At 41.9% G+C, this 24,234-nt stretch overlaps 1 protein-coding gene across 27 annotated transcripts in view; it reads left to right on the forward strand.

Annotated features, from left to right (window-relative positions):
* nrxn3a (neurexin 3a) overlaps positions 1 to 24,234 on the forward strand; it is a 2,332,164-nt gene that overhangs the window by 2,255,271 nt on the left and 52,659 nt on the right. For 15 of the 27 annotated variants that reach the window (XR_010017469.1, XR_010017471.1, XR_010017474.1 and 12 more), the window contains one exon: positions 23,717 to 23,804. Coding sequence is in view for 22 of the 27 variants with exons in the window: in XM_063044591.1 (XP_062900661.1) it covers positions 23,717 to 23,804 (88 nt within the window). In the remaining 5 variants the exon portion in view is untranslated. The remainder of the gene's footprint in view (positions 1 to 23,716; positions 23,805 to 24,234) is intronic. The other 12 variants (XR_010017470.1, XR_010017472.1, XM_063044611.1 and 9 more) reach the window with 1 other exon arrangement.

Consider the following 24,234-nt stretch of genomic DNA (forward strand, 5'->3'; position numbering starts at 1 on the left):
TCTGAAGTGCACAAAGTTTCTCTGGGAGCAATATCTGTTTTTCACTAGTCAATTTCTGTAACCCTAACCCTAACCTCAGAACAGTTTGGTGATAGTGCGATTGAGGAAAACAAATTTTAAAGATTAAGGTTTATCTTTATTTGTTACATATATATCAAAACATCAAAACATACAGTAAAATGCATCATTTGCGGCAACAGCCAATACACTGAGGATTTGCTGGGAGCAGCCCACATGTGTCACCACACTTCAGGCAACAACGTAGCATAAATACAACTCACTAACCCTAATCTGTACATTTTTGGAATGGGGGGGAAACTGGAGCACCCAGAGAAAACCCACTTAGTCCTGGGGAGAACGTACAAACTCCTTAAAGACAGCTGTGGGAATTGAACCCCTATTGCTGGTACAGAATGAGTGTGAGGTGTCTAGAGTCCAGTTAATTGGTAACAACACTAGATTACACTCACCTATAGGGGGACACACCCCTGGCTCATATTACCGCAATTGAAGCCATTCCTAATCTGGTCACTCTCCCACCCTCACTTCTCCAAAACTCTGGCTTGGTGATCGGAATTTCCCATAGTCCAACCTTTTCATGTACCACCTGTAGAGACCATGCCATTTAGCAACCAGACCTTTCTCCACAACTGTACCAGGTGAGTGACTAATGCCTGCAGAGTGCATCAGTGGCTAAGAGCCAATCAGATGGCATCCACCACCAACCCTACTGGACTCATTACTGGCTGTTTCTCAGTAGAGGTTCAGAGGATGGTCAATAGATGCAATGAACTTCTGAGCAGGGTAGAAGGGGACCAATCCCAGGGAAGGTTGATGAGGAGAAGTTGAGCAAGCCTGGGCTTTTCTCCTTGGAGTGAACAAGGATAAGTGACAACTTGATAGTGTTGTATAAGATAATAAGTATAAACCCAAAGTCCAAGATGGTTGAATCTTGAACGTGAGTCTGTGCAAGGATTTTCATTGACGTCTATTTTAGGGGCTTCGCTTCCCTTTGCATTTACTAAATTGAATAAGCAAATTACTAACCCAATAATTAAATATACAATACAAATATGGTTCCAATTTCGTAAATTTTTTGATTTGAATAAATTTACCCTTTCTGGCCCTATTTTATTTAATTTTTTTTCAACCATCCAGGATTGATCAAGCCTTTCTTCTTTGGAAAATGAAAGGAATAAACGGTTTTTGTGATTTATTTATGGATAACAGTTTTACGACTTTTGAACAATTATCTAATAAATATGATTTGCCTAGATCGCACTTTTTAAAATAGCTACAGATTAGAAATATTTTGAATGTTATTTTGCCTACCTTTCTGATGTCACATCAAGCTGAAATTATGGAAAAAATCTTAAGTTTAAATCCCTTACAAAAGAGTGTAATAGCAACTATCTACGACTTGATCATGAAAATCTCTTCAGGTATATCTGATAAAATAAAGAATGAATGGGAACGGGAACTTCAAGTAAGTATATCCATAGAAGAATGGGAAAAGTTTCTTAAATTAGTTAATATTTCTTCAATGTGTGCTGGACATACTTTAATACAATTTAAAGTGGTTCGTAGAACGTATATGCCAAAAGACAAACTAGCCCGTTTTCATTCCCATTTAAATCCTATGTGTGACAGATATAACTTTGAGGTTGCTTCTTTAACCCATATGTTTTGGTCCTGCCTTCTTTTGAAAAAATATTGGAAAGACATCTTTGATATTGTTTCAGCAGTTTTACATATTGATTTACAACTCCATCCTATTCAATTTTTGGATTACCAATGATTGATTCTAGTTATTTATCATCTTCAGCCTGCCATTTGATAGCACTTGTTACGCTGATGGCCAGAAGATCCATTTTATTTCAATGGAAAGATCTTGATCCCCCTACTACACTCCAATGGTTTTCTCAAACTATAGCTTGTTTAAATCTAGAAGTATAAATAGAGTGAACAACCAGAGACATTTTCCCAGGGTGGCAATGGCTAATACGAGAAAACATACTTTAAGGTGATTGGAGGAAAGTAGAAGGGGGGTGTCAGAGGTAGTTTTTTTTTGAGAGTGGTAAGGGCGTGGAATGTACTGTCAAGGGTGATATATTAGGAACATTTAAGAAACTCCCAAATAGGCACATGGATGAAAGAAAATTGGAGGGTTATATGGGATGAAAGGATTAGATTGATTTTGGAGTAGGTTAAAAGGTCGATGCAGCATTATGGGCCGAAAGGCTTGTACTGTATAGTACTTTTCTGTGTTCTATGTTCTATGTTTGTAGGGGTTTGAAGTGGTTTTGTCATCTGAAGGCATCCCTCATCTGAAGTGATGTGCTGACCTTGTGATATGTCAGTTTCAAACCCCTCTTTGTTTTGAAGTGAGTAGATAATGAAGAAGGCTCCTGCTTGGTTAGGGGGTGTACCTGGTACAGAAAGAGATCCCAGCAGATCACGGGACAGAAGGGGGCAAGTATATTGCCTCCATTAGCAGACTGTACAGGACATCTTTAGCAAAGCTGGGTTTGCAAACTGCTGCATATGAACAACTACTACACACACACACATACATACACACACACACACACACACACTCAGAAACGTGTGTGCGTGTGCGCACACACACACTTTCAGAGAGGCACACATTCAGATACACGCAGAGTCAGAGAGGTACGCACTGACACACACACAGACACACAGACACACAGACACACTTTCAGAGAGGCACACATTCAGATACACGCAGTCAGAGAGGTACGCACTGACACACACACAGACACACAGACACACAGACACACTTTCAGAGAGGCACACATTCAGATACACGCAGAGTCAGAGAGGTACGCACTGACACACACACAGACACACAGACACACAGACACACTTTCAGAGAGGCACACATTCAGATACACACAGAGTCAGAGAGGTACACACTGACATACACACACAATCAGACAGATATATATATTCAGATGTTCAGACACACACATACACACATTCAGTCAAGCACACTCACTAATATACATACACAGACATACATATTCAGACAGACACAAACATCCACACAAAGTATCTCGGCTGGAATGCAGGTGAGCATTCGCTCTGACACCTTGGCTCATTCTAACATTGTGCAGTTCCTTCAGTCATTGAACTGAGTTTACTGAGAACCTACACGGCCTTTGCAGTGCTGCCTGTTGTACTTTCATGGAACACTGATTCCCTCAGGCATATCTCAGCACATTAATATTCATAAGCTATCCACCTGGCTTTGAAGATCTGTAAGTGGATCTCAGAATGAAATGATTCTCTCGAATGGAAAATCTGTACAAATATCTCCTGCTTTTAACAGCATGCTTCCATATGACGCAGTTGACTGAAGTGTGCGGGATATCAGTGCTCCTTCCTCACCCGCTGCCTCTGTCTTTGATTTGAGGGTTTCCTTTATAACTGTATCTCTTTGTCTGAATAGCAAGCAGGGCCAACCAGCATCATCCGTCATTACGTGGACCCACATAGGGCCCTGGTTCCCAAATTCAGAAAGGTTACTCATTAAGTTCAAGTTCAAAGTATATTTGTTGTTAAAGTATGTATGCATTGTACAATATTGAATTTCATCTCCTTCCAGGCAGCTACAAAACAAAGGAAAGCAAAATAACCCATTTTAAAAAAAGATTGCAAAATACCCAAAAGTGTTATTTAAAAATACTTTGATGTTTTCTTTGTTTTGTTTGCTGCCGTTAAGCAGTTTCCGGGCTTCACCAGTTCCATCTGACTTATTTATTGAGATATGGTGCAGGATAGGCCCTTCCAGCCTTTTGAGCTGCCCTGCTCAGCAATCCCCCAATTTAATCTTAGCCTAATCACAGGACAACTTACAATGCCCCAGTAACCTAACAACTGGACTGTGGGAGGAAATCGGAGCACTGGGAGGAAACCCATGCAGTCACAGGGAGAAGATACAAACTCCTTACAACAGCGGCGCATATTGAATCGGGGTTGCTGGGACTGTAACCACTACGCTACCATGCAACCCCATCATAAACCGGAAGTACAAAGACTGCCACCATTGGGGAGAAGGTACAGGAGTCCGAAGACCCACACTCAGTGATTCAGGAACAGCTTCTTCCCCTTTGCCATCAGATTTCTCAACAGACAATGAACCTGTGCACACTTCCTCATTTTATGTTTTTCTATCCACAAGTTATAGTAATGTTATGTCTTGGCATTGTACTGATGCTGCAAAACAACACATTTTACATGATATAAACCTTATTCTGATTCTACTGCTCAAAACAATAGACAAAGTTAAACACATGCAAAATGCTGCAGGAACTCAGCATCCATGAAAAAGAGTTGATGTTTCAGGCCAAAACCCTTTATTAGAGTCCTGATGAAGGGTCTCAGCCCAAAACATCGATTGTACCCTTTTCCTCCTGCCATCTGGCAAAAGGCACGAAGTATTCGGGCTCTCACAACCAGACTATGTAACAGTTTCTTCCCCCAAGCCATCAGACCCCTCAATACCCAGAGCCTGGACTGACACCAACCTACTGCCCTCTACTGTGCCTATTGTTTATTATTTATTGTAATGCCTGGACTGTTTTGTGCACTTTATGCAGTCCTGCATAGGTCTGTAGTCTAGAGTAGTTTTTGTGTTATTTTATGTAGTTCAGTGTAGTTTTTGTATTGTTCATGTAGCACCATGATCCTGAAAAACATTGTCTCGTTTTTACTGTGTACTGTACCAGCAGTTATGGTCGAAATGACAACGACTTGACTTGACTTTTCCATAGATGCTGCCTGGCCTGCTGAGTTCCTCCAGCATTTTGTGTGTGTATTGCTTGGATTTCCAGCATCTGCAGATTTTCTCTTGGTTGTGATCACATGAAGTTCAAGACAATCCGTAGAACTAGTGACACCAAAGATTCTGCAGATGCTGGAATATGAATCAACACACAAAACACTGGAGGAACTCAGCAGATCTGGCAGCTTCTGTGGAGGGGAATGGACAGTCAGGGTTTTGGATCAAACCTCTTTATCTCAACTGACAAAGAGTCTCAGCCCAAAATATCAATTCTGCATTTCCGTCCATAGATGCTGCCTCAGCTGCTGAGTTCCTCCAGTGTTTTATACTTTGTTGTAGCTGATATCTGTAGAATACATGGAGACAGATAATATCTATGATATGTTCAGAGAAGGGTTAAATTTATAATCAATAAAAATAGGAAATATGAGGTACTAAAACAACTCCAAAACATATTAATAACACACACAAAATGCTGGAGGAGCTCAGCAGGTCAGGCAGAATCTATGGAGAGGAATAAACAGTCAACGTATTGGGCCAAGGTCTGGATAGGAAGGGGGAAGAAATGAGAGGAAGAAGACTGGGGGAAGGGGAAGGTTCACAAGCTAGAAGGTGATGTTTGCAACCAGGTGAGAGGGAAAATAATTGGATGGGGAAGCGGGGATGAAGTAAGAAGCTGAGAAGTGATGGGTGGAAGAGGTACAGGGCTGCAGAAGAAGCAGAGGAGAGGTGAATGGTCCCGAGGAGAAAGGGAAGGAAGAAGGACACCAGAGGGAGGTGATAAGCAGGCGATAAGAAGAGGTAAGAGGAGAGCCAGAATAAGGAATGGAAAAAAAGGAAAGGGGAAGGAAGGAGAAATTACCAGAAGTTAGAGAAATCACCAGAAGTTAGAGAAATCAATTTTCATGTCGTCTAAATCACCTTAATGATTTAGGGGTTGACTGTGTTTTATCGTTCATTCATCTGGGTAGATTTTTCATCAACAAATAGTTTCATTCTGTGTTTTGTATTATTTTTATTTGCTCACTCACCCTGGTTGTTCTCAAAATCTTCTTTGCATGAGAAACAAAGCTTCCCTCTGTATCGAGACTTCCACAAAATAAATCCGCCCCGTCAGGGAAGAGGCATGGACACCACTGATTTAACAATAGGATTGAAGGAGAATCTTTATAAAGATGTTGCTGGGGACTTGAGGATCTGAGTTACAGGGAAAGGTTTAACAGGTTAGGACATTATTCCCTGGAGTGTAGGAGAATGGGGGGAGATTTGATAGAGGTATACAAAATTATGAGGAGTATAGATAGGTTAAATGCAAGGAAGATTTTTCCACTGAGTTTGGGTGAGACCAGGACTAGAGGTCATGGGTTAAGGGTGAAAGATGAAATGTTTAAGAGTAACCTGAGAGGGAACTTCTTAACTGGGAGGGTGGTGCAACTGTGGAGCAAGCTGCCAGCAGAAGTGGTGGATGCGGGTTCAATGGTAACATTTAAGAGAAGCTTGGATAAGTAGATGGACATGGGGGATATGGAGGATAATGGTGCAGGTCGGTGGGATGAGGCAGAATAACAGTTTGGCATGGACTAGATGGGCTGATGGGCCTGTTTCTGTGTTATAATGCTCTATGACTGTATAACACAGCTGATGAAAGACAGCAGCATTTAATAGACATTTACAAGGGATATAGATAGGGTGAAAGCATGCAGTCTCTTTCATCCTCAGGTTGGGAGAAACTAGAATTATAGGTCATAGGTTAAGGGTGAAAGGTGAAATACTTAAGGGGTACCTGGGGAGCAACTTCTTCACTCAGAGGGTGGTAAGAGTGGAATGAACTGCTGGTGGAAGTGGTAGATGAGGATTCAATTGTAATAATTAAGAGAAACTTGGATAGGTTTATGGATATAGCTAGGCCTTATTATTGCCTTGGGGTCAGCTGTTGCAGTCGCCAAGGAAGGAGATGTCAGAGCTGGCTATGTGCTGCTGGATTCCATCCCAGCAGTGTTTGCTCAATGGGAGACAAGCTGGATTGTGCTTGTCTGAGGATACACTACACGATATGAGAAACTGCTGCAGACTTTTCTTGCAGAAACATGGCTACAGGACAACAGAGCCAGTGTTCTGTTCTGGGTGTCTATTGTGCATTTCCAGAAGACTTCCAGCCTCCCCGATGGTCACATATGCACCAGGTGCATTGGGATGCAGCTCCTTAGAGACCGTGTTAGGGAACTGAAGCTGCAGCTCGATGACCTTCAGCTTGTTAGGGAAAGTGAGGAGGTGATCGATAGGAGATACTGGCAGGTAGTCACACCGGGCCACAGGAGACAGACAAATGGGTGATTGTCAGGAGAGGGAAGGGAGAACATCAGATAGTGGAGAGCACCCCTGTGGCAGTCCCCCTCAACAATAAGTACTCCATTTTGAGTACTGTTGTGGGAGCTAACCTACCTGGGGAAGCAACAGTGGCCGTGCCTCTGGCACTGAGTCTGGCCCTGTGGCTCAGAAGGTTATGGAACTGAAGAGGGTGGCAGCAGTAATAGTGGACTCTATAGTCAGGGGGACAGATAGGTAATTCTGTGGACACGAAAAGAAACATAGATGGTGGTTTGCCTCTTGTGTGCCAGGGTCCGTGATGTTTCTGAATGTGTCCACAATATCCTGAAAAGGAATAGTGAGCAGCCAGAAGTTGTGGTACATATTGGTACCAATAATGTAGATAGAAACAGGGAGGAGGTCCTGAAAACAGAATACAGGGAGTTAGAAAGGAAGCTGAGAAGCAAGACCTCAAAGGTAGTAATCTCAGGATTACTGGCTGTGGCATGCAGCCTTGAGGATAGGAATAGAATAAGGTGGCAGATAAATGTGTGGCTGAAGAATTGGAGCAGGGGAGCAGGGATTCAGATTTCTGGATCATTGGGAACTCTTCTGGGGCAGGTGGGACCTCTACAAAAGGGACGGGTTGCACTTGAATCTGATGGGGACCTCTGTTCTTCCGGGCAGGTTTACTAGAGCTGATGGGAGTGGTTTAAACTAATATAGCAGGTGGATGGGAACTAGTATGATAGAGCTGAGGATGAACTAGCAGGTTTACAAGTAAATGACTGGTGTAACATGAATGTAAGGAAGGACAAGCCACTGATTGGGTACAAATGCAGACAGACAAAGAGTTAAGTTGTACCACAGAGGCAAAATCCAAAAGGATTGAAGGTGCTGTATTTTAATACATGTAGCATTTGGAAAAAGGTGGATGAACTCATGGCACAATTAGAGATTGGTCAGTATGACGTCGTGGGCATCACTGAGTATCAGCTGAAAGAAGGCCATAGTTGTGAGCTTAACATCAAAGGACATACTTTGTATCAAAAGTACAGGCAGGAAGGCATAGTGGTGATGTGGCTCTGCTGGTAGGAGATGGAATTACATCTTTAGAAGAGGTCAGAGAATGTTGAATCTTAGTGGGTGGAGTTAAGAAACTGCAAGGATAAAAAAATATATTGTGGGAATCATATATAGACCTCCAAGTAGTAGCCAAGATGTGGGGTTGAGATTGCAAAGGGAGCTGGAAAAGCTGAATAAGGGTAATGACACAATTATAAGAGAGAATTCAATATGCAAGTGGATTGGGAAAATCAGGTTGGTGTCGGATTGCAAGAGAGGAAATTTGTTGAATGCCTATGAAATGGCTTTTTAGAGCAGCTTGTGCTTAAGCCTACTCAGAGAAAGGCTATCTCAGATTGGGTGTTGGGTAAAAACACAGATCTTATTAGAGGGCTAAATGTAAAGGAAACCTTAGGAGGCAGTGATCATAATATGATTGAATTCATACTGCAAATTGAGTAGGGAGAAGCATAAGTCACATGTATCAGTATCGCAGTGGAATTAAGGGAATTGCAGAGGCTTGAGAGAGGAGCTTGCCCAGGTGAATTGGAGGGGGATAGTGGCGGGGATGATGGCAGAGCAGAGATGGCTGAAGTTTCTGGGAATAGTTCACAAGGCGCAGGATAGATATGTTCCACAAAGGAAGTTGTTCTCAAATGTGAGGGGTAGGTAACCATGGCTGACGGGAAGTTAAGGACTGCATAAAAGCCAAGGAAAGAGCATATAAGGTAGCAAAAGTGAGTGAGAAGCTGGATGATTGGGAAGCTTTTATAATCCAACAAAAGGCAACTAAAAAAGCTATAAGAAGGGGAAAGATGAAATATGAGGGGGAAAGATGAAATATGAGGGCAAACGAGTCAATAATATAAAGCAGGATGCTAAAAGTTTTTTTCAGGTATAGAAAGAGTAAAAGGGAGGTGAAAGTTGATATTGGACCACTGGAAAATGATTCTGGCGAGGTAGTAATGGGAGACAAAGAAATGGCAGATGAACTTAATGGGTACTTTGCATCAGTCTTCACTGTGGAAAACACCAGCAGTGGGCCAGAGGTCCGTGAGTATCAGGGAACAGGAGTGAGTGCCATTGCTATTACAAAAGAAAAAGTGCTAGGCAAACTCAAAGGTCTTGAGGTGGATAAGTCACCTGTATCAAATGGACCACATCCCAGAATCCTAAGAAAGGTTGCTAAGGAGATCAAGGATGTATTGGTCACGATCTTTCAAGAATCACTTAATTCTGGCATGGTCCGGGAGGTCTGGAAGATTGCAAATGTTACTCCACATTTTAAGAAGGGAGGAAGGCAAAAGAAAAATAAATTATAGGCCAGTTAGCCTAACCTCAGCGGTTGGTAAAGTGTTGGAGGATGAGGTTTTGGAGTACTTAGAGACTAATGATGAAATGTCAAAGTCAGCATGGTTTTTGTAAAGGGAAGCCTTGCCTGACTAATCTGTTAGAGTTCTTTGAGGAAGTAACAAGCAGGGTAGACAAAGGAGAGGTAGTGGATGTCACTTACTTAGATTTCCAGAAGGTATTTGATAAAGTGTGACACAAGAGGCTGTTTAACAAGCTAAAATCCTGTGGCACTACAGGAAAGATACCGGCATGGATAGCAGAATGACTGACAAGCAGGAAGCAGTGAGTGGGAATAAAGGGGGTCTTTTCAGGTTGGCTGCCAGTGACTTGTGGTGTTCCTCAGGGATCAATATTGAGACTGCTACTCTTCACATTGTTTGTCAATGATTTGGATAATGGAAATGATGGCTTTATGGCAAAGTTTAAATGATATGAAGATGGGTGGAGAGGTAGGTAGTGCTGAGGAAGCAATGCGATTGCAACAGAACTTAGACAAATTGGAAGAATGGGCAAAAAAGAGGCAGATGGAATACGGTATTGGGAAATGTATGGTAATGCATTTTGGTAAAAGGAGCAACTGTGTAAACTATTATCTAAATGGAGAGAAGTTTCAAACATCAGAGGTGCAGAAGGATTAAGGAGTCATCGTGCAAGACTCCCAGAAGGTTAATTTACAAGTTGAGTCTGTGGTAAAGAAGGCAGCTGCAATGTTGGCATTTATTTCAAGAGGAATAGAATATAAAAACAAGGAGATAATGCTGAGGCTTTATAAGATACTAGTCAGGCCACATGTAGAGTATTGTCAACAGTTTTGGCCCCATATCTCCGAAAGGATGTGTTGTCATTGGAGAGAGTCCGGAGGAGGTGCATGAGGATGATTCCAGGATTGAAGGGGTTAACATATGAGGAGCGTTTGGCAGCTTTGGGCCTGTACTCACTGGAATTTAGGAGAACGTGTAGAGATCTCATTGAAACCTACCGAATGTTGAAATGACTAGATAGGGTGGATGTGGAGAGGATCTTTCCTATGACAGAGGTCTCCAGAACTAAGGGGAACAGCTTCAAAATTGAGGGACAACCTTTTAGAAGAAAAGTATGGAAGAATTTTTTTAGCCCAAGAGCAGTGAATTTGCAGAATGCTGTGCAACAGACTGCGGAGGAGGCCAAGTCCACAGATATACTTAAGGCGGAAGCTGATTCTTTCCTGATCAGTCAGGGCATCAAAGGATATGGCGAGAGGGCAGGTGCATAGAGTTGAGTGGGATCCAGGATCAGCCATGATGGAATGGTGGAGTGGATTGGATAGGCTGAATAATTCTGCTCCTATGTCTTATGGTCTTGTGATCTAACATCCGTGCACCAACAATCTACAAGCCATGACACTCAGGGGCTTGGGCTGTATTTTTTTTTTAATAAAGTGTATTTCAGTTAATTGGGCCATCGGTTAATTGGGGCAGCCACTTATTTAGTACAACTCTTAAAAAACAACGAATTGAAAAGATTGCCAGGATTCTGTTCATTTATTTGGGGCATGATGCTGCTTAATTGGGGCAGGAGACTGTTGCAAAGCAGCAGGTTCTATTTAACATCATTCGTGTGCATTTGTCTGGCTGTTTAACGCTACACCGTGCTTAGAGCAAACAGTTACAGTTGCGTCTGTTTGTGCTCAAATTGCAGTGATTTATGTCACTAATACTTGACAAGAAATAAGCAGTGAGACAATTCAGAACTGTTTTGCTTACTGTGGTTTCAAGCATTCAGGCTTGGAGATGCCAGAAACAGCCATAAGTGAAAATGAAACAATTTCATTAGTGCAACAAGTTAAGCACTACTAAAAGAATTTAGACCATAACACCATAAAACATAGAAGCAGAATTAGGCCATTTGGCCCATCAAGCCTGATATGCCATTCAATCATGGCAGATTCTTTTCTCCACCCTCCTCAGTCCCACTCCTCGGCCTTCTTCCCATAACCTTTGATGCCATAGCCAATCAAGAACCTATCAATCTCCACCTTAAATACACCCAGTGACCTGGCCTCCATAGTGACCTGTGGTAACAAATTCCACATATTCACCAACCTCTGGCTGAAGAAATTTCTCTGCATATCTGTTTTAAATGGACGCCCCACTACCCTGAGGCTGTGCTCTCTTGTCCTAGACTCCCCCACCGTGGGAAATATCCTTTCCACATCTACTCTGTCTGGGCCTTTCAACATTCGAAAAGTTTCAATGAGATCCCCCCTTCATCCTTCTGTCGGTACCTTTGATGGTATCGACAATCATATTGAATGTTACAATGATAATGAAGATTTGAATAATAAAATTGTCAACACTGTATGAAGGCAGTCCATTACAGTATCTGTACTAGGTATGCATGCTGATTTTGTTCACTGTGTACACTGGGTAAGTTCCTCTATCAGTAACTACTTCATACTGAAACAGAGTCTCATAGTACTGCAGTACTAGTGGTGGTGTTCTAATTTGTTCTCTATTTCATTTAAATACGCAATTTGTTTGTCTTTTTTATACCTTTTAACTATTTTATACCTTTTTAACTATTTCCATGAAACTTTGGCTAATTAGGTCAGCTGCTTAGCTGGGCCACAATGTACTGGGTCTCATTGTGTCCCAATTAATTGGGATCTATTTTGTTATTTTTGTTTGTAACTATGTTTTTCTGCTATCATAGTTGTATGTGTAGATGTGCTGTGTGTTATGTGTGAGTGTTGGTTCAGAGTTTTGCACCTTGGCCCCAGCCGTTTCGTTCGGCTGTATTCATATGTATGGTTGAATGAGAATTAAACTTGAACTTCAACTTGATGAGAGGAATTTGGAGGGATATGATCCGAGTGTACACAGAAGATCAGGTCAGCTTGGACTGGATGGGATGAAGGGTGTGCTTCTATGCAGTATTACTTTATCACTCTGTGACCCTCAGACCCTATCGATTGGGGAAGCATCGGCTGGGGGGTGCGATATTGGGCCAATGTAAAGAAAGTGTTTGCACATGTTGGGAAAATATTTATCAGGTTTCAGAACTGGGTATAGTGCACATTCTGAGATGTTCTGCAGTGAGGTTCAAGACCCACAGGGGCAATTAATACAACAAATCACAGAAGATAATTTTTGAATTCACTCCCTGGGGATGTAATCTTCTCATCTGCATTGTTCATTAACTTTGTAATTGCTTCTGAAATAAAACAAATCTACAAAGTCACAAACACACATCGGTTGTAAGTCAGTCTTTGTGTGTAGTTTTTCAATTGATGCTGTTGTTATTTCTTTGTTTTACATGAATACCTGCAAGAAAATGAATCTCAGGATGGTATATGGTGACATATACATACTTTGATAAATTACTTTGAACTCTGAGCTTAGAACTTTGAACACAAGAGATTCTACAGATGTTGGAAATCCAGATCAACATGACAAAATGTTGTAGGAAATCAGCAGGTCAGGCAGCATCTATGGAGAAGAATAAACAGTCGAGTTTTGGGCTGAGACTCGTCACCAAGATACAAACTTCAAGACTGTTTGATGTCATTTCTGGTATACAAGTGTAAAGGAGAACAAAATAATTGTTACTCTGAATCTGATGTGGCATATGAAAATCATATGAAGATAAAGAATACAACAATATAAAAACACAATAAATATAAATAAATAAGTTAGCTTATACCTATTGATTGATTGTATTGTCATAAACTGACGCGATGCACAGGAGTGACTGTACCTAAGGTGACTCTGACAGGAAATGATAAAGTAATGGTCATGGGGGTGTGGTTAATGGGTGTTGATCAGCCTTATCGCTTGGGGAAAGTAACTGTATTGAGAATAGTGGTCCTGGCATAGATGCTACGAAGCCTCCTCCCCAATGGGAGTGGGATAGACAGTAGTCATGATATTGCTGATCTTTTTACAGCACCTTTCTGTATATTTGTATGTCTTTGATGGCAGCTAGACTGGTGACTGGTGATGCATTGGGCAGAAGTGACTACCTGTTGTAAAGCCATCCTGTCTGCGGTGGTTCAGTTTCCATACCACACAGTTCTGCTGCATGCTAGGATGCTCTCTACTTCACGTCTGTAGAAAGTCATGAGTATTGGTGTTCATAGTCCAGCTTTCTTCAGCTGGACTGAAAAGGAAGGGGGAAGAAAAGTTCTTCATTTATGATCATCTGTAATCTGTCCATGTATTTCAAAGATACAGTTGGTAGGTATGGCAGTGGCACCATTGCTGGGCCATGATCCAGAAGTCTAGATCATTCATATGGAGATATGAGTTCAAATCCTGCAACAACTGCAGTGTTCAGAGTTCAAAATTCAAAGTACATATACAACCTCAAAATTATTCTCTTCCAGCAATCACAGTAAATACAAAAAACACACTAGAAAGACTGCACCCAAAGGGGTAGACAACAACCAATGTGCAAAAAAAAGCAACAAAGAGCAAAGACAAAAAGAGAGAGGAAAATGGAAATAATAATAATAAATAAGCAGTAAATATCAAGATCATGAGATGAAGAGTCCTGGAAAATAGGAACAGTTCTGTGGTGGGGCAAGTGAAGTTATCAGCCTGTTGGTTGAGGATTAACAACTGTTCCTGAACCTGGCAGTGCAGGTCCAAAGGCTCCTGTATCCTTTTCCTGATGGCAGCAGCAATAAGAGAGCCTGGTTGGTGGGAGACCTTGATGATGCTGCTTTCCCGCGACAGTGCTCCATGGAGATATGCTCAATTGTGGAGAGGGCTTTCCCTGTGATGGACTGGGCTATATCCACTCATTTTTGTAGACTTTTCTGTACAAGAGTTTTGGTGTTTCCATACCGGGTCGTGATGCAACCAGTCAGTATACTCCCCACCACACATTTATAGAAGTTCGTCAAACTTTTAGATGACATGCCATATCTATGCAAATCTCTAAGAATTTTGAGGTGCTGCCACACTTTATTCGTAATGGCACTTACGTGCTGCACCCAGGACAGATCCTGTGAACTGATAACACCAAGGAATTTAAAGTTGGTTACCCTCTCCACCTCTGATCCCCTGATGAGGACTGGGTCATTGATCTCTGGTTTCCACTTCTTGAAGTCAATAATCATCTCCTTGGTCTTGGTGACATTGAGACAGTGGTGTCATTGGCAAACTTAAAAATGGAATTGTTTAAACTTCAAGTAATAGACGGGGACCAATCTATTGGAGTTTATCGAGGAGGTTACCAGGAAAGTGGATGAAGGGGAGGCAGTGGATGTTGTCTACATGGACTTCAGTAAGGCCTTTGACAAGGTCCTGCATGGGAGGTTAGTTAGGAAAATTCATTCGCTAGGTATACATGGAGAGGTGGCAAATTGGATTAGACATTGGCTCAATGGAAGAAGCCAAAGAGTGGTAGTAGAGGATTGCATCTCAGAGTGGAGGCCTGTGACTAGAGGTGTGCGACAGGGATCAGTGCTGGATCCATTGTTATTTGTCATCTATATCAATGATCTGGATGATAATATGGTAAATTGGATCAGCAAATTTGCTGATGATACAAAGATTGGAGGTGTAGTGGACAGTGAGGAAGGTTTTCAAAGCTTGCAAAGGGATTTGGACCAGCTGGATAAATGGGCTGAAAAATGGCAGATAGAGTTTAATACAGACGAGTGTGAGGTATTGCACTTTGGAAGGGCAAAGCAAGGTAGAACATACAGGGTAAATGGTGAGACACTGAGGAATGCAGTATAACAGAGGGATCTGGGAATACAGATACAAAATTCCCTAAAAGTGGCGTCACAGGTAGATAGGGTCATAAAGAGAGCTTTTGGTACGTTGGCCTTTATTAATCAAAGTACTGAGTATAAGACCTGGAACGTTATGAATCTGGAGTATTGTGTTCAGTTTTGGTCACCAAATTACAGGAAGGATATTAATAAGGTTGAAAGAGTGCAGAGAAGGTTTACAAGGATGTTGCCAGGACTTGAAAAACTCAGTTACAGAGAAAGGTTGAATAGGTGAAGACTTTATTCCCTGGAGCGTAGAAGAATGAGGGGAGATTTGATAGAGGTATATAAAATTATGATGGGTATAGATAGAGTGAATGCAAGCAGGCTTTTTCCACTGAGGCAAGGGGAGAAAAAAACCAGAGGACATGGGTTAAGGGTGAGGGGGGAAAAGTTTAAAGGGAACATTAGGGGGCGCTTCGTTACACAGAGAGTGGTGGGAGTGTGGAATGAGCTGCAGACGAGGTGGTAAATGCGGGTTCTTTAAGAATAAATTGGACAGATACATGGATGGGAGGTGTATGGAGGGATATGGTCCGTGTGCAGGTCAGTGGGACTAGGCAGAAAATGGTTCGGCACAGCCAAGAAGGGCCAAAAAGCCTAATGGTCACCAGGAAAATGATGGATTTTCTTAAACCTATCTGATTCATTTGTGCAACACATACAAAATGCCAGAGGAACTCTACTAGTCAGGCAGCATCTATGAAGGAGAATAAAAGAAATCAATATTTCAAACTGAGACCCCCCATTAGAATTATAAAGGGAGTGTGCAGAAGCCAGAATCAAAAATGTAGGGGAGGTCTGAAATGTCAACTGTTTATTCCCCTCCAAAGATATTTCCTGACTTGCTGTGTTCCTCCAACATTTTGTGTGTGTTGTTCAAGATTTCCTTCATCTGCAGAATCTCTTGTGTTTGTGATTCTTCCATGCCCTTCACTGACAGAAAGTCTGAGCTGTTTGTGACTGCAGGTTCAAGGGCTGACTTTGCCCTCTAATGGCCTATACAGACACTACACGCTGTTGCTGCCTTCCCCGGTGATTCCACAACCCATGAACTAGTACATTTACCTCATCTCCTCATCTCCAGAGGCAGCCACTACCACACACCTCCCCCCCCCCCACCCCCATCTGTTCCTATCTAAAGGATTCTCTGATTCTCACGAATCACTGGATGGGTCAAGTTCAGATGAATATTACTGAATATCGAAATGCCTATTTAGACTGGACATGGAAATGATGTTTCCAATACTGGGAGAGTCTAAGACCAGAGGAGACAGCCTCTGAATGGAAGGATGTCCCTTTAGAACAGAGATGAAGAAGAATTTCTTCAGCCAGATGGCGATGAATCATTGCCACAGAAGGAGACTAAGTCATTGGATTTGCAATGGTTGATAGGATTTTTGAATAGTAAGGGTGTCAAAAGCTATGAGGAGAAGGCAGGAGAATGGGTTTTATAAGGGTAATAAATCAGCCATGATCGTATGGCGGAGCAGACTTGATGGCAGCCAGGAAGGAGGGGTCACTTGGAATTTGCAATGTAGGGTGTATCTGTTACACAGGGAGAATCTGAGTGTCAAACATAAGCAAATGGAGAGGAAAGTGAAGATGCATGATGCGCTTTCGTGTTTATGTGTGTGTCTGTGTCTGTGTTCTGTGTGTGTGTATGCTTTGGTGTGTATGTGTGTATGCTTTGGTGTATGCGTGTGTGTGCATTGGTGTATGTGGGTGTGTGTGTGTGTGCACGCGCGCACTTGCACTTTGGTGTGTGTATGTATTTGTGTGTCTATGTGTATGTGTGTGCATGTCTGTGTGTGTCTCTGTGTGTGTGTGTGTGTGTGTGTGTGTGTGCTTATGGATGGTTGATATGTGTGTATCTAGATAAGCATATGTGTGTGGTTATGTATGTCTGTCTACATGAGTGCATAAGTGGGTCTTGATGGGTGTGTGTGTGGGGGGGGATGGGTGTAACTGGGTGTATATGTGTTCATGTGTGTCTTCTACTGCATCTGAGAGTTTAGGTATGAGACTGTAAGGATTTGTGGGTACGTATGCGATATTGTCAGGCTGTGCATTTAGTGTATGTGAGGGTGTTTGTATTTTTACATAAGTGTACTGTTTGTGTATGTGTGTATGAGGGTGTGTATAGATATCATATCCTTCATTGGTGTAATTAAAAGAAAGTCCATCTCTTGCTGCCTGTTCTCATTAAGGGTGATGGAAAGAGTTGATTATAGAGGTGACACGGCGAGCAGCTTTATACTTCCAGTTGAAAAGCTGATATAATGCAGAGGTTTCACTCCATGTGAGAGCTTCTCTTCGTGCAGCCTGTTCCACCTCACACCAGGAGCTAATCTTCTCGGCTGAGAGACATGTTTAATCCGAACTTTTCGATAGCAGGGGCCAAACAATCTGTTTGTGAGCATGCTGTCCTTGACAACTGTAAAACCCCAGCTCAGACACATAGCTCAGTCGGGTCAGAAACAAAATGTGTTTCACAAAATGGAACTTTCAGTGTCTGCGTCTGGGCTTCTCTTCTCTAGTTTTGATGGTTTGGTGAATCAATGCAGAGTCAGACTGAGGCTCAGATTTATTTATCCCATGTACAACGTTTGTACATTGAAATATAACCATGAAATGCACCATTTACATTAACAACCAACATACCCAAGGATGTGCTGGGGGCAGCTCAACATTCCGGTGCCAAATGCTTAGCATGCCCATGATGTTCAACAACGATATTTGTACATTCTTCCTGTGACCACGTCGGTCTCCTCCTGGTGCTTGTGTGTTATTGATGGTTGGGCATGGAGGTGTAGTGGTCAACATTGCTCTATTACAGCGTTAAGATAAGGGATCAAAGTTCAAACTAAGTGTATTATCAAGGTACATCTATACTACCCTGAGATTCCTTTTCTTGTGGGCATATTCTATAAATCCATTATAGAATCAATGAAGAACCACACCAACTTTGCATTCAACCAATGTGTAAAAGACAACAGACTGTGCAAATACAAGAATAAAGGAATAATAATAATAAATAAATAAGCAATAAATATCGAGAAGAAGACATGAAGAGTCTTTGAAAGTGAATTCATAGGTTGTGGGTGCATTTGTTGATGAAGCGTGTGAAGTTTTGAACAGTAGTCAATCAGCGGGCGCGAGAGAAGTAACTCACACAAGTCAGCAAGAGGTCAAGGGTTAAGGATGAAAGGTGAAGTATTTAAGGGGAATATGAGGGGAAATTTCTTCACTCAGAAGTTTTAGATAACAGGCCAAATCTTCGCAAACTTCTCAGCAAGTAGAGGCACTGCTGTGCTTTCTTCATAATGGCACCTAGGTGCTCGACCTGCTACTATCTGTAAGGAGTTTGTACATTCTCCCTGTAACCGTGTGAGTTTCCTCTGGGCGCTCCGGTCTCCTTTCACTTTCCAGAGATGTATGGACTCGAGGGTTAATAGGTCACGTGGGTGTAATTAGGCAGTACAAGCTCGTTGGGCTGGAATGACCTATTACTCTGTTGTATCTCTAAATAACTAACAAAACAAACAAATAAATATGCACAAATAAATAAACACACTAGCTGCTCCGGTTTCCTCCCACACAGTAACGTTGAGGACATGATATGTTGGTGCTGGAAGCACGGCGATACTTACGGGCTGCCCCCAGCAGAATCCTTGCTGATTTGAATTGACGCAAGTGATGCATTTCACTGTAAATTTTGATGTTCATGTGACAAATGAAGTTAATCTTCAATTGGCCACTGTAGTAGAATCGGTGGGGGACGTGGGGAGTTCATAGGAATGCCCTTGAACATCAGAGAGTGGATATCTGGGCCAGACCAGGTAAGCGTAACAGATGGGCCTGAACCAGACGTGCCTGCTTAAGAATCTACTAGTTTCATGGCTACTGTTACGAATAATAGCATTTTATTTTAACTCATTTTGGCTTTAACTGGATTTAAATTTTGGTTCATTCAGATTTAATTGGATTTAAATTTCCATCTGCTGTGTGGGATTGGAATTCACAAGCTCATCAACTGAGCCACAATTCTCCGTCCCTAACCTGCTGAACACTGTATTTCCATCATACTTCTATGTTTTTACTTAAGATTTCCAAAATTTTCAAAATCTTAAGGCTTTCCTTTCGAGGCACTTATTAAAATATAGTCTCTGTTGCAATGGGCACAGTGGAGAATATCCTGATTGGTTGCCTCACAACCTGGTATGGAAATGGCCAGGAACAGAAAGGTCTATAGAAAGTGGGGGATTCAGCCAAAAGGCAAAATCCTCCCACCATTGTGCCTACTTGCAAGGAGCTCTGCCACACGAAAGCAGCATCCATCATCAAGGGCCTCCACCATCCAGGTCATACTCTCTTCTCACTCTGTTGGAAGTACAGGAGCCTTAGGTCCCACACCACAGGTTCAGAGACAGTTGTTACCCTACAACCATCAGGCTCCTAAACCAGCGTGGATAACTTTACTCATCTCAACTCTTTCTTTTTCTTTTTCCAATATTTTTATTAAATTTCATATACACAAATACAGAATTCGTAAGGATACTTATTATAAATCAAAATAAGGTAGCACTAAATACACTATATATAAATCACACTGATACAACCACGGTATCCCATATTCATGATCAATCAAATAAAATAAATTGAATTATGAAATACAATAATGTGGTTAATTATATTATATTAAAAAAATTCTACACCCACTACCAAGACAAAGTTGGTTGGTAAAAAAACAAAAGGAAAAAAAAGAGTAATTTACCATATAGTGTTTTATAATAATAGCCCAGATCTATATTTTAATAACAATAACAATTCAAAGATTTTCAAAGTAGTTCAGAAAGGGCCCTCATAACGTTTGAAAATCTTGATTAAAATCAGAAATCGAACAACGAAACTTCTCTAAATTTAAACGTGACATAACATCCACCTCAACTCTGAACTGATTCCACAACCTACAGACGCACTTTCAAGAACTCTACAGCTCACGTTCTCAGTATTATCTATATTTTATTTAGTTTGCACAATTCGTCTTCTTTTGTACATTAGTTGTTTGTCAGTATTTGTTTTTCACAATTTCTATTGTATTTCTTGATTTTCCTGTAAATGCCTTCAAGAAAATGAATCTCAGGGTACTATATGGTGACATGTTTGCACCTTGATAATAAATTCATTTTGACACCTCCCCCACCCCATCATGACTCTGGAGTTTAGAAGAATGAAGGGGGCGGGGGCGGAAACTCATTGAAACCTACCAAAGATTTAAAGGCCTAGATAGAGTGGATGTGGAGAAAATGCTTCCAATAGTGCTGGAGTCTAGGACCAGAGGGCACATCTCAGGATACAAGGATGCCTCTTTACCTGGTCCCGACATATCGATGCAGCTATAAAGGAGGCAAGACAGCAACTATACTTCATTAGGAGTTTGAAGAGATTTGGTATATCAACAAAAACGTTCAAAAACTTCCATAGATGTACCGTGGAGAGCAATCTGACAGGCTGCATCACTGTCTGGTATGGAGGGCAGGGGGTGCGCTACTGCACAGGACTGAAAGAAGCTGCAGAGGGTCATAAATTTAGTCAGCTCCATCTTGGGCACGAGCCTACAAAGTACTCAGGACATCTTCGTGGAGTGGTGTCTCAGAAAGACAGCGTCCATTTTTAAGGACCTCCAGCACCCAGGGCATGCCCTTTTCTCACTGTTACCATCAGGTAGGAGGTACAGAAGCCTGAAGGCACACACTCAGTGATTCAGGAACAGCTTCTTCCCCTCTGCCATCCGATTCTTAAATGCACATTGAACCTGTGAACACTACCTCACTTTTTAAAATATATATTATTTCTGTTTTTGCACGATTTTTAATCTATTCAATATACATATACTATAATTGATTTACTTATTTTTTCTTTCATATTATATATTGCATTGAACTGCTGCTACTAAGTTAACAAATTTCACGACACATGCCAGTGATAGTAAACCTAACAACACGCTGGAGGAACTCAGCAGGTAGGGCAGCACCCGTGGAAACGAACAGTCAACGTTTCCACGGATGCTGCCCTATCTGCTGAGTTCCTCCAGCGTGTTGTGCGTGTTGCTTTGACCCCAGCATCTACAGAGTATTTTGTGTTGTTGATAATAAACCTGATTCTGATTCTGAACATATTTGAGTAGGGATTTCTTTAGCCAGAGGGTGGTGAATCGGTGGTATTCGTTGCCACAGAAGACAAATTGTGGCAGCCAATTCATTGGGTATATTTAAAGTTGAGTCTGATAGGTTCTTGATTAGTCAAGACATCGAAGTTATGGGGAAAAGGCAGGAAATGGGGTTGAAAAGGAAAATAAGTTAGCCATGATCAAATGGCATGGTAGACTCGATGAGCTGACTGGCCCTAATTCTGCTCCTATGCCTCATGATCTTATGGTCTCCTGGGAGATCTCCGTGCACTTATTGAAACATGTAAGATTCTGAGATTACTTCACAAGGTAAATGCTGAGAGGATATTTACCTTTGTTCAAAGGTTATGAGGCATAACTACATAATGAAGGGACGTCTATATACAATTGAGGGGAGGAGGGATTTTTCTCAGAGGGCCTTGAATCTTTGCAAGTCTGAAATAAAAACAAGTTATGATGGGAATAGTTAGCAGGTCAGGCATCATCCATAGTGGGAGTAACAGTGTTAACATTCCAGATCAATGCCTCAGCTATTAGCTTTTGAGCTGCTGTCAAAGTTGCCGCCATTTCTAAGCCAAACCTACAACAAGTCTTCATGTGACACCGAGGCTTAGTTGCTGCTTCACTAACCCCAATGTCCTGCGTTCAGTCCTGACCTCCGGTGCTGTCTGTGTGGACTTTGAGTATTTTCCACATAAGTTTTCCTCCAGTTGCTCCAGTTTCCTCCTACCTGCCGGAGTCTCGAGGGTTGGTAGGTGAATCACCTACTGCAAGTTCTCCCCAGATACGATGGAAATGCTGAGGAGTTTAAAGATTTAACTGCAGTGAAGGTAAACAATAAGGTGCAAGATCAAAACAAGATAGATTGTGAGATTAAGAGTTCATCCTATGGTACAAGAGATATAAATAAATGTGACAAAGTCTTAAATCAGTGTGGGGAAAAAAGGGAAGGATTTTAAGTGGGGACTGAACGGTCAGCTTGGGCGCAGTGACTAGGCCAAATTGTACTCCTATGACTTATGGTCTGATGGTTTTATGGACTCTCTCCAGCAAGATATCCATTCATCACAGAGAGGAGAAATTTCTAACACTTTACAGCACCAGCTGTAAGATCAGGGTTCAATTCCCTCGGCTGTCTGTAAGGAGTTTGCATGTTCTTATCCATGACCATATGGGTTTCCTCTGGGTGCTCTGGTGTCCACCCGCATTCCATAGACAGGCAGGCTGGGGTTAATAATTTGTGGGCATGCAATATTGGCAGCGGAAGCATAGTGACACTTACGGCTGCCCCCAGCATATCTCAGACATTGAAGCAAACAACACATAAAAACTGAGTGTTTCAATGTACATGTCACAAATAAAGCTAATTGTTAAATCTTTAAGTTGTTCTACCCTGCTGTTAAAAGACAATTGAATGTTTCCCTACTACCACACGTTGGATGCTTGGCCTCAAAACTAGGACTAGAATATAAAAGCAAGGATGTAATGTTGAGGCTTCATAAAGTTCTGCTGAGGCCTCACTTGGACTATTGTGAGCAGCTTTGGACTCCTTATCCAAGAAAGGATGTGCTGACATTGGAGAGGGTTCACAGGAGGTCTGTGAAAATGATTCCAGGATTAAAAGGCTTGTCATGTGAAGAGCATTTAATGGCTCTGGGCCGGTACTCACAGGAGTTCAGAAGAATGAGGGATGATCTAATTGAAACCTATTGAATGTTGAAAGGCCTCGATAGAGTGAATGTGGACAAGATCGTTCTTATGATAGGGGAGTCTAGGACCAGAGGACACAGCCTCAGAATAGAAGGGCGTCCTATTAGAACAGAGATGAGGAGGATTTTTTTTAGCCAGTGAGTGGTGAATCTGTGGAATCGATTGCCACAGGCGGCTGTGAAGGCCAAGACATTGGGTATACTTGAGGCAGAGGTTGATAGGTTCTTTATTAGTCAGAGCACGAAGGAATACAGAGACTGGGGCTGAGAGGGAAAATGGATCAGCCATGATGAAATGGCAGAGCAGACTCAAAAGGGCCAAAATGGCCTAATTCTGCTCCTATATCTTATGGTCTATGGTCTTAAAATCTATCTCGTTCTGAATGTTATTGTTTACCCCCACTGCACTTCAAGTTTTAAATCTGTGGAACATGGTGCACAGCATCCCCTTATCTTTGTTTTACGTAAGCAGAAGGCCTCCAGCACTCAGGCGCTCACTGCTTTCCCCCTTTGTCCTGCAGGTCACCGATGACTTGATTGTGTCCTCAGCGGAGTGCGCCAGCGACGATGAGGACCTCGACGAGTGCGAGCCGAGCTCAGGTGGGTTAGGTCAGTCCACTTTCGCTTGCTTCTTTTTTAATTCTACCTTTCTGCATAAATAATGTGATAAAAGTAAACCAGTTAAATAAATGATAATTAAAATCGAAACCAGCTTCAGGTCCCCGTGGAACTATGCGGGAGAGGAAACCGCTGATTTAAGGTGTAATACAGTGAACAACATTTTATTTTTTTTGAAAAGGTTATTTGATCAACAGATGGCAAATTGAAATGACCAACATGCAATCCCTTCAGATCGTCATCAGAGGAAGTGAAATGCTTAAGCAGGAATAATAACGATTTCACGTTAATTGTGTTCCACTCCTCGCACAGGGCCCAGGGGACTCCCAAAGTGGTTTACGTGGTGCTCTTCAGTGCTCTGATTTGGTCACTCACACGGCTAAACCCAGCTGCTGAGAGACAAAATTAGTCACGGATTCAT

The sequence above is a fragment of the Mobula hypostoma genome, chromosome 1 (genome assembly GCF_963921235.1).
Source record: "Mobula hypostoma chromosome 1, sMobHyp1.1, whole genome shotgun sequence".
Taxonomy (NCBI): domain Eukaryota; kingdom Metazoa; phylum Chordata; class Chondrichthyes; order Myliobatiformes; family Myliobatidae; genus Mobula; species Mobula hypostoma.